At 56.6% G+C, this 15,439-nt stretch overlaps 1 protein-coding gene across 17 annotated transcripts in view; it reads right to left on the bottom strand.

Annotated features, from left to right (window-relative positions):
- Positions 1-15,439, bottom strand: part of NCOR2 (nuclear receptor corepressor 2) — a 232,987-nt gene that overhangs the window by 39,687 nt on the left and 177,861 nt on the right. For 13 of the 17 annotated variants that reach the window (XM_088828106.1, XM_055404708.2, XM_088828112.1 and 10 more), the window contains 3 exons: positions 9,032-9,179; positions 5,570-5,620; positions 3,818-4,451 (listed from right to left, as the gene is read on the bottom strand). In XM_088828106.1, the coding sequence (XP_088684232.1) occupies positions 3,818-4,451; positions 5,570-5,620; positions 9,032-9,179 (833 nt within the window). The remainder of the gene's footprint in view (positions 1-3,817; positions 4,452-5,569; positions 5,621-9,031; positions 9,180-15,439) is intronic. The other 4 variants (XM_088828108.1, XM_088828113.1, XM_088828116.1 and 1 more) reach the window with 1 other exon arrangement.

The raw sequence follows: 15,439 nt of genomic DNA, 5'->3' as shown, positions 1-15,439 counted from the left end.
TCCTCACAGTATCGCGCTCTCTCTGTTCTCTTCCTTTGTTTTCTTGGAAGACAGGGCGTTTATTTTCCTCCCCAGAGACCGGGGCAGGGTAGGGGCTCTCGGAGCCTGGCACTGTGCGCGTGGCCTGGCCGGGAGGGGCGGGGGCGGGGGTTGAGGGGAAGCTGGGTGGCGGGGGAAGCCAGCAACTCGACTGGGAGAAGCTGGGGCCCTGCCACCTAACCCTGAAGTTCAAGACTCCACCTCCCAGTTCAAATCCCACCACTGGCCAGATGACTTGACCAACTGTGCCTGACTCAGTTTCCTCATCTGTAAAATGGGTATGAGAACAGTTGCTCCCTCCAGTGACTGTCCTGTGGGTAGGACATGGGAAGGCACAGGAAGCCGTGACAACAACGCCTAGTGCTGAGCGGCCTGGGCATCTTCTCATCTCTGCGGGTTTTATTCCCGCCCCGGAAGACCAGGGCTGGGGAGGGGGCAGGGCCCCAGGGGACTCTGGGTCTGCAACATAATGTCCCTTCTCTGCTGAGCCCCCTCCCCAGATTCCTCATTATCGCTGGGCTGGGATAATCCCGGCTGCCAAGCTGGGGCTGGGAAGGCAGGATGGTGAAGATCTACAAAGGCATGGTCATGCTGGTCTCCCATGCCCACTCCTCGCCTCAACCCCCAGGGCCCTGTGGGGCCAGGCATAGCCAGGAGGCCTCTGTGACCTCCTCTTGTGCCGTCTCCCGCTTCCCTCACTCGCTCTGCTCTCTGCCACAGGCCTCTTTGCCGTCTACTGAACATAAGCTCGTGAGGCCACAGGATCTTTGCACTGGCCGTTGTCTCTGCCGACTCTCCCTGTGTCTCATACTCTGTGTTCCCATCATCTTTCAACGTCACCTCCTCAGGCAGGCCTCCCTGACTGCCCCTCACACTCCCCCCTGACCAATCTCTCCCTCACCCACTTATCACACGAGCATTCCCTTTATTTCACTGCTGTTCCAATTCCGTCCTAATCACTCCCAGTGAAATGTAAGCTCCCTGCAGCCAGGACCTCATTTGTCGCTGTTCCCCTTGAGCCCAGGATGGTACCTGGCACACCCCGGTGCCTAGTTAATTATTTATGGAATAGAGAAATAAAGAAGAAATTGCTGTTACATTCTTTTGAAATTCCAGGGGCTCAGTGGAAGCGACTACATTCCAACCTTCTCGTGGAGTGAACTTTGGGGGCTCCTGAAGCAGTTCCAAAGGAAGGGAGCAACTCCTTTCACTGAGCATTTTACTGTGGGCTCGGAACTCCATTATCCTCCCAAGCAGCCCGTAAGTGGGGATACCCACACCCATCTTGTGGGTGAAAAAACTGAGGTCCAGAGCAAGGCACTTCTAAAGGCCCAGCCCTGCCAGAAAGTGCCCAGCACCGTCTCTGGGAAACGGAACAGGCGGGGGCAGGCAAGCTCAAGGCTCTGTAATCAAAGCCACTATCTTTGGCCACTGGCCAAGAAAACTCCCAGGCGGAGCTGTCTAGCAGAAAGCAATGGAGAGTAAAAAGCAGGATATGATTTTCTCTCCCAAAGCCGTATGGGCACGGGCCAGAACGCAATGCATCTTGTGTCTTGTCCAGGGACGCCCAGTGCACTGTGCTGAGACTGCCAGGCGGGAGGCAGGGCTGTGGGCAGGAGGCCAGGACCCGGGGTCGCCCACCCATCTCTCTGGGGTGGCAGGGGGTGGTGCTGGCTGCCAGGGCGCACTCTGACGCATCTCGCCTGCGTCCTCCGGCGCCCGCCTGGCCCCGTGCAGCCACGGCCGGGGCAGGAGGGAGGGGTGGCGGACTGCCAGCCAGGAAGAGGTCAGGAGGCTGGCCTGAGTCCAGCCTCACCCTGAGGGTGGGGGGCTGGCCTCGGTCATAGAGGGCGTGACAAACCAGGTGTCCTGACTCCCGGCCCAGGGTTCCTGCTCCCGAGGGACCGAAGGCTGGACACTCAGGCAGGAAGAGTGGACAGGAGCCAGACCCAGCTGGAGGAGAGAAGGACACGTCCCTGGGTGGGGCTGAGGTTGTGGGGAGAGGCTGAAAGCAGGCTGTGGGGCTTCAGGCCTGGCCCAAGAGGTCCAGGGGGGAGCTGTTGGGACCCAGGCCAACCCTCCGAGCTGTCCAGCCCAGGCAGGTCATGTGTACCCAAAACACAGACTCCAGGAGGCCGCTTATCAGCGTGGCTGTCCCATTAGCTGAACGCTCTTCCTGCTAAGAGCAGAAACGTGTGTTTCCATGACTCTGTCTCTGTGGCCAACGGGAGTAGGGTGGGGAGCTGCCCACCCTGACACCATTACCCAGGCACAAAGAACGAGACTCTGGCCCAGGGCCCTCCCTGGCAGATCAGGCCGCCGTGAACTCTTGTTTTCTGAGTTGTGCCCATTGGGCAAGAAACTTAGGACCTCCAGGCCCCCAGAAACCTGCTGGCCAGACCTCTGCTTATCCAAGAGCCATACAAGTGGGCTGAGGGTCCTGCCAGGGGCCAGAGGTAGCTCTCTGAACAGGTGGGGACCCAGCGGGCTCTGACCAAGTCTGGTTTTCACATGAAACGTTCTAGAATTTGCCATCTTCGCATGCCCCAAGGTGAATCACAGAGCAGAGGAAACGGCTCCCAGTGAACCGGTCGGATTTGAAAGTCAGATTTTCCTCTCTCTTGTGCTGCCCAGAACTTTTCCGAGAGACGTGAAAGGAGCGAAAACAGACTGCACTGTTTTCAGTCAAAATAAAAATGACCGGCCCGCCTCACTAGAAAACAATTCCTTAAGCCGCCCAGATGCAAGCGGGCGTGGATCTCCACAGCCCTGCCCTTTGCTGCCCACAATGGGCCCCGAGTGGGGCCTGCCGACTTCCGCTCTGGCTGGGGTCTCGGGGACCCTCAGTGGGCAGAAGATGAACCAGCCAGGATCCCGGGAATCTGCCACTTTCCCCATGTCTACCACCACCAGCCTCACCAGGACATCCCCAAGGCCGCCTCACAAAGCGCATCCCTCTGCCCCTCTGGCCCCCCATTAAATCAACCCCCCTCACACAGCTGGCAAGTTTCAGAGCCTGAGACACACCCCAAGTCTCAGGCACAAGCCTCGGAGGTCTCATTGTCCTGAAAACAAATTGCAGCCACCCACCCGGCCTGGAGGCCCCGCAAGGCGGGCTGGTCTGTTGAATTGTGCACGTTCAGTCCTACCCCCGGCCTCTGCACTTGCTGGTCCCACTGTGTTGAGGGTAAAACTTTGTCTCTCCAAGTCTGTTCAAGTCCTAAGAGCCAAATACCTGTGAATGTGAACTTCTGTGGAAATAGGCTCTTTGCAAATGCGATGCAGTTAAGAGGAGGTCCTGAGGGTGGACCCTCATCCAAGGACTGACATCCTTACGGCAAAAGGGAAATGTGGGCACAGGGACACATGCAGAGAAGGTCATGGGACCACAAAGTGACGCATCTACAAATTAAGGATGGCCGGCACCACCAGAGGCTGGAGGAGGTGGGAAGAAGCCTTCAGGGGGATTGGCCCTGCTGATGCCTTGACTCTGGGGTGGCCCTTGGTGGCGGCAGCACTGGAAACTAATCCATGCTCACTGTCACCCTACTTCTCCCCGCCCAGGCTCAGCACAGAAGCCACCGATAATGGGGGACCAACCCCATCGATGCTGCCCTGTCCCAACATCGGAATTCCTGCCAGACGGAGAACACTTAGTGGCGGCCCCCTCTCCCTCCGAGGGCAGGTGTGGAATCGGCCTTGTGTGCCACTGTCTCGGTACATAGCTGATGCTCAGTAAGCGCTTACCAAAGGAAGACGACCAAGCTGGCACACTCACCTGTTCTTGTCGCCGCCCTCGGGCTCGTCCACCTCGTCGGCACTGCAGGTGGCACTGGAGTCACTGTCCTGGGGGGCGCCTGAGCCCTTGGCTGCGGGGCCTTTGCCCCCAGAGCCGCTGGCCTCCTTCTTCTCCACCTTGAGCGCCCCCTCGGGCGCAGCCTCCACTGCGGCCTCTGGGCCCGCCTTCACCTTGTCAGGCCCCTCTCCGGCGGCTTCCTCCTCGCACTCACTCTTGATGGGCTCCGCAGGGTGCGCCTCGCCCGGCTCCTCCGTCTTGGCCTTGCCCACGTCGGCCGCCAGCTCTGGGGCCACAGGGGGCTTCTGCTCTTCCCCCTCCTCGGTTGAGGGGGCAGCTGCAGCCTCTTCCTCCTTCTCCTCCTTGGGGACCACGGGAGGGGGCGTGGCGGGTGACTGGGGTGCTGGTGGGGGTGTGGGCGGGCCGGTGGCTTCGGGGGCCGGGGCGGGCTCGGTGGGGGCGGGGGCGTCCTCGGGCGGTGGGGTGGGTGGCTCAGGAGGTGGTGCATCTGTGCCCGGGGCGGGCGGGGGCTTGGGCCCGTTCTGTCCCGTGTCCTTGGCGGCCTCGGTGCGGGGTGAGGGGACGCTCTCCGTGTCAGAGCTGTTGTTGACGGCAGCTGCGGGGAGAGAGCAAAGATGGGGTGAGTGGTGCCGGCGGGGCTCAGGCTCGAGACAGGCAGGGCCCTGCCCATGCTCCTCCCACCACCCGATGACCCTGACTGTGCAGCCTGGATCTAGGTAGGAGTTCAGGGGGTTGCAGTCCCATCCCTGGACACCAAACAGCCCCAAGGCTCATACACGCCTGGGCAGCCCGCCTGGCCCCTCCCAGACCTCTGTCCTCCTCTGGCCGCCCTCTCCACCTGCTGACCCTGGAGGAGCCCAGGACCTGTTAGCTTCCGATCCCCAGAGTGGCTGGGTGGGTGGCCAGCACCCTACAGAGCCAGGCTAAGGGCAGCCAGGGGTGCAGGCTTTCTTTCTGGGGTCTCCTTGTTCTCATCGGAGCTGCAGCCCTGGCTCTGCCCCTGCTGGCAGCCTGGCCATGCTGACACAGTGACCTCCCAGCCTCACTTTCCCCAACTGTAGAGTGGGGAGGACAGTTCCCACCTCACAGGGGTTGCGGCACACAGGATGACACCTGGTAACTGCTGCTGTGTCATCATTGTTGTCCTCATAAAATGTGGCCAGTCAACCTGGAGGAGCTCACGGGGAGAGGGTCCACACCAACTACAGCCCCTGGCCACTGTCCCCAGGGCTGGCATGCAGCAGGTGCGCAGTAAGTGCTGATCGAATGACAATGTTCACAGATGAAGGGAAAGGGGACCTCAGCTCCAGACCTGGCTGCTTAGCTGTAACCACAACTCCTCTCACTTCTTTGGGTTTCAGTTTTCTTCACTTTCTACAAAATGGGAACATTTGAAACCTTCCCCCACCCTCATATTTGCTATAGGGGAAACAGAAGTGGGTAAGAGTCACAGGTGGACACACCAGTAAGAAATCAACAGAACAGTCGAGTCGAGTGCACTGATCTGCAGGTGTGAGCCAAGGAACAGCATGGGGAACAGACACTGTGCTGAGGAGGGGGAACAGAGGCAGCAGTGGCACCAGCAGTGGTGCTCACTGGCAGACGTGTGCTCAGAGGTGGGGCCCCTCGTAGACAACAGGGGACCTGGGGGTGCCCCCCATCCCGGCCTGGCCCTACCCCCACACCCCCCAGGCCAGCTGGCCACATTCGTACCTGGGCCACTGCATTCCCCTCTGGGGACCTCGTTCCCAGAGGCGTGTAAGGCTGGAAGGAAGTGAGAGAAGGGTTAGAAGCGAGGTGGCATGAGCAGCAGGTGGGGAGGGAGGAGGATTTGGGGTCAGGCAGGCAGGGAGGACCTACAAACCTGTCCCGAAAGCCTGCAGCCCAGAACACTCCTGGGTGTCCTTGGACAAGTCACTGGCCTTCTCTAGTTCCCGGCTCCAGGGTCCTAGGGGTGGGGTGCTGGCCTCAGAGGGGGGCAGGGCTTGAGGGAGAGGCCTTTGGAGCTGCCCGGCCCTGTCTCACCCCTTAGACGTGGAGCCAGGCCAGCAGGGGCTACCAGTGCCCTGCAAAAACACTTCTTTCAGCCTTTACTGCACCGAGACTCCCACCTCTCCTGTCTCTTGCCTCCCTTCAAGGCCCAGAGCAAAGGCTATTCCTCCCAGAAACGACCATCCCAACAACAGCAACACAGGCTTGCTCTGTGGGTACTGGGCTCTGGGCAAAGTGCTTCACACACACAACTCACTCTCAATAACCTCTGTAGTTAGAGAGGATCATCACCAGTCTGCTTTGCAGATAAGGAAACCAAGCGGTTGAGTCACCTGTCCCAGGCCACACTGCATGGGGGCAGGAGAAGGTTGATCCCAGCATCCTGTATCACTAACCACGGGGTCCCTGACCCTGTCTTCTGACTCCGGCAACGTCACTCCCTCTTTTCACATCGTCAGACCACAAGACGAAGGAGGCCGGCACTGAGGTCCTCTGGACAAATGGCTTAGCTCCAGAGTCTGTGTGTTCATCTACAAAATGAGTAGTTTATGCCTGGCTCTCTCCCTTACCCAGCAGCTTATCTCTTCAGGGATTCTGAGGCATAAGAGTGCCTGAGGGTCGTGAAGACTCAGACGGCTGGGCCTACTCCCAAAACATTTCTCACTCAGTAGGTCCAGGCGAGGCCCAAGAATCAGTATTTCTGACAAGTTTAAATCCTGGTCCCCAAACAGGCCAACTGGCTTCCTTGGATAACTTCCCTATGTCTCAGAGTCCTTGTCTATTAAATGGGGTGACGACAGCACCCACTGGGCTATTGTGATGATTAAAGGGAATAATTCAAGACCGATGCTCTTATCACAACCACAGTCTTTACTGGAGAAACTACAGGGTCAAATGGATCGCTCCTCCCTCCCCTGGACTCATCTCCAGCCTGAATACAAGGCCCTTGCTGCCTACCCTCTGGAGGGGTCTGTGGTGCTGTTGGGATAGTCTAGATGGTTCCACTGGAGAGACCTCAGGCCCTAACCCAGGACCTCCCTCCCTCCCCTATCCTGGTCACAAGGGACAGGTTTACACAGCAAATGTCGGTCGGATTGGCAGATTCCAAGTCTACCAGCGATGTGACACCCTATGTGAGTAATTCTCCTCTCCCTCCCCACATGAGGCCTTGGTTTCCTCATCTGTAAGACAGGACTATCACCTGTTGCCTTTGGGCAGAATCTTCTCAACTGCCTCCCTTGAGGTGCTCAGGGCCACCAGGAGGTCAAAGAAGCCCTGGGTTCAGCAGACCAGCCAGGAATGCCCCTCTCCCATCCTTGATAGGGAGTGTGAACCATACAGAGGACAGGGAACTCACTACCTCAAAATTCTCTAACTGGGCAGCATCTGTTCTGCTTTTAATGCTGAGCCAAAGTCTGGCTTCCTTTAACTTTCCCACCAAGCCTGCATCCTGCCCACACACAGCCGGGAGGATATTTAAAGAGGAGAGTGGGTTCCTGCTCCCCAGGTTCCCTTTTCCTGGTTACAGACCCAGGACTGAGAATTTAAGGACCTGAGGGATTTGGAGCCTTCCATTAGAAACTGGTCAGGCCTCTAGCCAACCTGGCCTGGAGAGACCCAGGGCTGGTGAGGAGGCCAGACTCAGCACCCTAGGTCACCCCCAGAGTAAGACAACAACAACCAAACAGGCCGATTCTTCATTTTCAACCTGGAAGGAGGATTCAGACTGGTGAATGCACTGCAGGCTGGCATAACTTGGATTTATTTACATGTCTTGCTTACAGAGCTGGGGGTGATTCACACCTTCCTTGCACATGCTGGCAGAAGTTTGGGAGTTTAAATGCAGGGGCAGGCAGATAGGAGCGACAGGAGGGAAACCTGGGCAGGAGACGGGGACGGGAGGAGATAAGGGTCCCTTTGCCAAGAACCTGAGGCCCCGCTGGGGAGTTCTGCCTGGCGGGATGGCAGAAGGGAGAAGCAGACACATTTAGTGAAGCAGGGGGTGTGGGGGGTCTTCAGGGTTGTTGTGTGTGGGGTCTTCAGGGTTGTCATGCCTAGAGGGACAGGTGTAGACCAAGCAAAAGGGAGAGGACTTGGGGCCAAAGGCAGAGTAATCGGTGACCAGGGATGCAAGCCTGCCCTTGGACAGCCTGGTAAGAGTTCCACATCTATAAATGCTACTTGCATAGTGGAGCCAGGTGTTACGTGGGGGCCAGGCTCCGAAGTTGAGTGACCATCTTGTGCAGTTGAAACCCTCCTTCTGAGAAGTGGGCAAAACTGAGAGCAAAATTTAAATATTAATTGTCACTCTCTCTTTAGCAGCCCTCACCAGGTGGCAGAATTCATCTAAGATCCAGGCCGACAATGCAACTCTGGGGTGCCTGGTGCAACTGCCCCCAGCCTCAGCACCCCCAGGCAGAAAGTTGGGGGCTGTTCAGTTTATCATCCAAATTCAGACACTTGGGAGCAAAATGAAGCATAATTATATAACTTTTGAATACTTATCGACCAACGGTATTGGTTCTGCTTACATTTGTCAAGTTTTAAAATAATGTATATTAGTCGCTCAGTCGTGTCCTGACTCTATGCGACTCCATGGACTGTAGCCCACCAGACTCTTCTCCAGGCAAGAATACTGGAGTATAAAACAATGGTTCAGGTCAGAAAACTAATTTTATGGACTTCTCTCGTGGTCCAGTGGTTAAGACTCCACGCTTCTACTGCAAGGGGCACGGGTTTGATTCCTGGTCGAAGAGCTAAGATCCTGCATGCTATGTAGTGTGGTCCAAAAAAAAAAAAACTATTTTCAAAAATAAACAATTTTTTTCCCTAAAATGTGACACCAGATATGCTGGCAAGATATTAGGTGTCAGCAGAACTGGATATGTCCTGGATGTGTAAGGTCACCAAGCACAAGATTGAACTCAGAGGAGGCAGAAGGATAGTATGAACAAGTGTCCTGCGAGTGCAGACAGGCAGATTACCATGATTATTGTTGCCACTGTTACCACCGTCGTCACCATCACCGTCACTGTCACCATCATGATCATCACCACCATCGTCACCATCATCACCATGATCATCACCATCACCATCACCCTCTCCCCTCAGGGCAGTCCAGGCCCCTTCTCAGCAGGACCCAGGCATTTCTGGAAGAGGTCAGCTCCCACTGCCCACCCTCACCTTCTGCCTCCTCTGCCATCTCCTCTTCATTTCCGCTCACGCCCGAAGCCTCCATCTCCTCGTCCTCCACTACGGGTGGGAAGGCGGCCTCCTCACTGGCAGCGGCCGGGGCTTTCTTCTTCTTCCTCCGTGCATTTCTCTCCTTTTCCTAGGGTACAGGGATAGCGGCAGGTCAGGGCCAGCACCAGGGCCAGGACCTGGGCTGTCAGCCCGGGGACTCCCGGAGCCAGAAGCCTGCCATAGCTGCTAGGGACAGTGATCCCAGCCACTGTCCCAAGGGCGCTCTTCCCCTCTCGCGCCCCAACTGCTTGGCCAGACATGCCAGTGGTTATTTTTACCCAGTTTCATTCTTCCATCGTGTCCCAGATACACCAGGGCGCAGCCTGGCCTATGGGCTGTCCCAACATCCCTCGGGAACAGGTGAGGAAGGACTGTCTCTGCCTGGAGGCCCCCCATGATTGCTCCAGCCCTGCTGGCTGTCCAAGTCAGAGCGATGACCACACTCCCTGGAGGGTACACTGCCAGGTGGTGCAGTTCGTACCCTGGAGAGAATGAATGAATGAAGCGTCCCCTTGCAGCACCATCTGCCCCCAGGCTAGCTTGGGTGGTGTGTCATTTCTCCCCACCGGTCTTTACAGTGCACCAGGGGACAAGAAAGCACAGCGAGTGATATAGACAGGGTCTCTGCCCCTCCACAGGCCAGCTGGTCAAGGAGATAGCAATCGACACATCAGTTAAAAAGAAGACTCAGAGGTGGAAGCACGGCAGCCCACGGGGACAGACAGGGCGGGGCGAGAATGCAAGGGGGTGGGGCTCAGGAAAGACTTCTCGGAAGAGGTGACATCTGAGCTGAGTCCTGAGAAGAAGCTGGCCAGACAAGGCTTTGGAGGAGAGTGGCCCAGGTGGAAGGAACTGCAAGTACGGAGGCTGGAGGTGGAACCAGCTGGGTGGTTCGAGGAACAGAAAAAAGGCCCTCAGTCGGCAGGCTTTCACTTCCCTCCACACTTCCCCCCCATCCGGTCCCCAGAAGCCCTGCTCCCCACTCTAGGAGCCAGGGGTCCACCCCCAGCCTGGGCACAACTACTCCTTGACGGCTCCCGTCTTTGCACCTCACTGTGCCAGGTACCCCAGGAGGATGTCTCTTTACCCCCAGGCTGAGCCAGGCAGAGGTTCAGAAAGCGACTGCTGATTGACTTACTGAGTGACTGAATGGGCAGCATCGGGGGCCTGAATGTACAGTTGGCAGAGTCAGGGCACGTGTGGAGGCAGCATGTGCTGGGGATCCAAAGTGACCAGGGACTCCCAGGGGGGTGGACTGGCCCCTAAGAGGGGACCCACCCCAATATAGCCAGTGTGATGGTAGGGGTCGCAGCCTGAACCCTTTGGGTTCCCAAGGAAGGAGATGGAACCTAAATGCTCCTAGACGTGTCAACAGCTCCCAGTGAAGCCCCTTACCCTGGGTTGACTAGGTTCCTCCCAGAATAAACGTCCCTGGTGGCTCAGAGATTAAAGCATCTGCCTCCAATGTGGGAGACCTGGGTTCGATCCCTGGGTCGGGAAGATCCCCTGGAGAAGGAAATGGCAAACCACTGCAGTATTCTTGCCTGGAGAATCCCATGGACAGAGGAGCCCAGTAGGCTACAGTCCACAGGGTCGCAAAGGGTCGGACACGACTGAGCGACTTCACTTTCACTTTGAACCCTAGAATGGGACCTTACTTAGAAATAAGCTTTTTGCAGATGTAATTAGGTGAGATGAGGTCTTATTAGGTGAGAAGAAGAAGAAAGAAGAAGGTTGCTCAGTCATATCTGACTCTTCAACCCAAGGACTATACAGTCCATGGGATTCTCCAGGCCAGAATACTGGAGTGGGTAGCCATTTCCTTCTCCAGGGGATCTTCCCAACCCAAGTCTCCTGCATTGCAGCCGGATTCTTTACCAACTGAGCTATGAGAAAGGACCCTAAATCCAATATGACTGGTGTCCTTAGAAGAGAGAATCTCGGACACAGAGGCACCCAGAGCCACCAGCCGAGGAATGTTCGGGATTGTGGGCCAGCCCAGATGCTGGGAGAGCAGGGCCGGGGGCCTCCCCTGGAGCCTTCGGAAGGAGCAGGTCCCTGCCGACACCTTGATTTCAGACTTCTAGCCTCTAGGATTGCAAGATAGCAAGTTTCCGTACCAGTTTGTGATACGCTAATACAGGGACAAGGGCACTAATGCACCTCCCCTCTGCCGGTTCCCCGGCCCCATGCAGCCCAACTCACTCTCGGACAAATGCCCCATCACCTCCAGGTGCCAGCAGGCCCTGCCCAGCCTGGCCCCTTACCACACAGGGCTGTGAGCAGGCCTCAGGGGTCCCCAAGCCCCAGCCCCTGCCCAGGAGTCAGATCACTTCCTGTCCTGTCTCCTTCCTGAGCAAACGGGGCTCCTCAGAGTGCAGCCACTCAGAGTATAGGGAGGAAGAGGGAAAAGTCCGTTTACCCATTAGTCACGGTTTCCATCACCAGCACTCGGCCAGGGCTGCAGCCCCACCCTGCCGAATGTCCACCGGGCTCCTGGGCACTCCCAGCTCCGCCGCCACCCGCCCGCCAGGGGCTGGTGCAGGCCAGCCCCAAATCCCGAGCTTCTCCCGGGAGGGTCCCACGGCTAGAGCTTGCGAGGACACGAGAAAGTTGTGTGGCATGTGGGTTCTGTGGGTGTGGCTGAGGGTTCCCGCTTCTTCCCCAATCTATTTTTAGCAGACAGGGACCCACTCGTTTGGGGCTGGGTGAGGGTGAGCGATCAGCTACCTGGGGGGCTGGGTTGGGGGTAACACTTGGAGCCTCACAGGGAACAGGGGCTTCCTGTGGGCCAGGCGGGGAGGCACCTCCCGGGGAAACTGAGGTCCCTTGGACCCACAGCCCAGGCCACGTCGTCGCAAGTCGGGTGAGTATGATGTCAAGACCGGAATTTCCCCAACACTGGATCTGAGAGGCTGGTGGACTTCGTGTCCCAGTAATCATACCAAATCCCTCCACACGTGGCCCCAAACCCCAGAATTGAGAGTTGTGTATGGAATAGGAGATGCTGGCGATACTAGTGTTAGTGATTACAGCTGATGTTTATTAAGCACCTACTATGTGCCAAGCTTTCTCTACTTACAAATTTCCTGGATCTGCACATCTACTCTGCAAGTCAGCAATTTCTGTTCCCTGCTTTAAACTCTCCAGCCATTCCCTAGAACCCACGATACAAAAACTCAAGTCCTCCCCACTCCACACAGTCCAGTGTGATTTAGACCTAGACCCCACTCAGATCTCTAACTGGTTTACCTTCCAGGTCTTCCACAAACACTGCCCTTCTTATGCAGATGTACTCACAATTCTTCTCGCTGAACATCCTTCTCCCAGACACCCACAATGCCCACCTCCATCAGGGTTTCACTTGTACATCACCTCCCCAGAGAGGTCTTCCCTGATTACTCTGTCAAAATGAGCTAATCTCGCTCCCCATCAATCACTTTCTACCACTATCCCTCATCATACCATCTTCAGACCACAATCAGAAATTATCTGTGTGTTAATGTTAATTTGTCTCTCTAGCTAGAACTAACTTCTCGAGGGCTGGCACCTTTGTTCTCAGCTGAATTCCCAGCACACCTAGAACAAAGCCAAGCCCGGTACAGAATAGGCACTCTAGGCTATGGTTTTTCCCGTGGTCATGTATGGATGTGAGAGTTGGACTGTGAAGAAAGCTGATCGCCGAAGAATTGATGCTTTTGAACTGTGGTGCTGGAGAAGACTCTTGAGAGTCCCTTGGACTGCAAGGAGATCCAACCAGTCCATTCTAAAGGAGATCAATCCTGGGTGTTCATTGGAAGGACTGCTGCTGAAGCTGAAACTGCAATACTTTGGCCACCTCATGCGACGAGTTGACTCACTGGAAAAAGACTCTGATGCTGGGAGGGATTGGGGGCGGGAGGAGAAGGGGACGACAGAGAATGAGATGGCTGGATGGCATCACCGACTCTGTGGACATGAGTTTGAGCGAACTCCGGGAGTTGGTGATGGACAGGGAGGCCTGGCGTGCTGTGATTCATGGGGTCGCAGAGAGTCGGACACGACTGAGCGACTGAACTGAACTGAACGGAACTACTTCTTTAGATGCATGAAACTGACAGACAATGACACGAGCTCAGAGAGGCAAAGACACTTGCCCAAGATCACACAGCTCATGGGGTCAAGAAGCCCAGACTTCAGTGTAGGTCAGGTTCAAGAACTTCCCTGCCTGACCACCTCTCTCTCTTCAGGCCTGTGCAGCTTCAGATGGAAGAAGCAACAGAGGAAAACAAGGCGAGGCGGGGGATGGGTTGAGACGGACAGAGATGACAGACATGGAAGCTGAGCCCCGGGGCCTGGATTCACAGACGGGAGGAAACAAACGGTAACCTTCGGCCATTAGGAGGGGGAGGGAAAACCTCGGAGAAGTCACCAGTGCCAGATGTTACATAACTCTGGGACGTGCTCCGCCTGTCCACCCGACCCTGCTTCCTGCTGACGTTGTCGGCGGCCACACTCAGGCCAGGTCTGGCGCAAGGCAGGAGGGGACACCCCTTGACCCCCTGCTTCCCCCACTGCTTCCTCTGCTGGCGGAGGGTGACATGTCTTCCTGAGCTCCAGACTGGGCCTGGCCGGCAGCCAGAGGTGGCTGCCCCTGCTTCAGGAATCATAAGGACCTGTCTCCCTCCCAAGATCTGGAGGGTGCGGGGCAGCGTCTTGTGAGGCCTGCCTGCATTCTCCAGTGACGGGGAACTCACCCCTGTACCCCGGGTGGCCACTGTCAGGATGGATGGACCCAGGGATGATGGGTCCCCAAATCCCTCAGTGCACTTTCTCCGCAGCCTTCAATGTAAGTCCACTCCTTCGCAGTCAGCAGGGAAGGACAGCCAACCCCAATCTCCCAAACAACCCTTTCTCATCCACAAGTGATCAGCCAGGTTCAACCGTCTGCTGGCCCCCACCTTCTGGGCCACTGCTTCCCACCAGGACCGCCTCTGCTGAGTTCCGTGGGAGTCCTGGAACACAGGGAGGTGTCCAGAAAGAGAAGCCAGGGGAGCCTACAGATGTGAGTTCAAACCCTCTCTGTGGCCTCACCAGGCCCCTCTCCCATCTGACCTCAGCATCTTCACCTGAGGATGGCGTCAACGTGATGACCTCAGGGGTCTGGGGAGGGGCCCAAGATGGAGCTCAGGGTCCCCCTGCTGCTCAAATCCCCTCCTTCTCCTCAGCAAGTGATGCCGCCCATCCTCCAGCAAGTTCAGGGTCTGGGGACGAGGACGACCGTCTCTATCAAATTTAGCTGCGCTTTGCTGGGACTCGCACAATCTACCTCAAGTCCAGCCCTCACTGGGTGGCCTCTCAGCTCACAAACCTTCGGTGGCTCCCACTGTCCATTAAAGAAAGACCCAGCTCCCCAGCCCAGCAGGAAATCCTACCCACATGTATATGGATGGCACCTGCTATTTCTTCCTTGGCACATAGTAGGCACTCAGTAAAGCCATGCCAAGTGTGCAATGGGGTGAGGTCCAATGCTTATTAAGCACTGACCAAGGACTGCGCCTGACCCTTTACAAGTACGAAAGCCTCTGCAGCTCACAGCAACCCCACAAGTGGGGCTGGTCTTACCTCCTTTAAAGCGAGGCTGAGTGCCAAGGCCACGAACCCACGGGCACCACCAGTCAGGAGGCAGCAGAGCTCTGTGTGCCCTTTAGCCCAGGGCCCCACTCTGTACCATGTGGCTAGGCTGCCTCTTTGGATGAGTGAATGAACCAATCGATTAATGAACCAATTCCTCAGGCAATCCAGGAGCGGATGTACTCTATACCCAGTTAACAACCAAGAGAGATGCGACACCCCATCTCTCAGTGCACTGTCTCCGCAGCCTTCAATGTAAGGCCACTCCGTCGCAGTCAGTGGGGAAGGAGTGCATTTACATTGTCCAGTCATCCAAGCCACCAGGCACCAGGTGGACAAGGGCAATTCACTACTGAAGCCGCCAACACTGCCAGCGCCACGTGGCTCTCAGTGAGGGACGCTTAAGCACCCCACACCATTTCACTCAAACCGTTCCCACAGCAGCCCTTTGAGGTGGGCATGCATATGCTCAGTCCGACTCCTTGTGACCCCATGGACTACAGCCTGCCAGGCTCCTCTGTCCATGGGGATTCTCCAGGCAAAATACCAGTCTTTTCAAGGGGATCTTCCCCACCCAGGGATTGAACCCATGTCTCTTGTGTCGCCTGCATTGGCAGGTGGATTCTTTACCAACTACGCCACCTGGGAAGCCCACTTTGAGGCAGGAATTATCCCCATTTCAAAAGCAGGAAACTAAGGCCCAGAGAAGACAAACCACTCGCCCAAGGCTGCATA

This window comes from Moschus berezovskii, chromosome 19, assembly GCF_049115385.1.
Source record: "Moschus berezovskii isolate FMDL1 chromosome 19, NW_MosBer_1.0, whole genome shotgun sequence".
NCBI lineage: Eukaryota > Metazoa > Chordata > Mammalia > Artiodactyla > Moschidae > Moschus > Moschus berezovskii.
The sequence above is the reverse complement of the archived record's forward strand: the minus strand, read 5'-3'. Positions and strand labels throughout refer to the sequence as shown.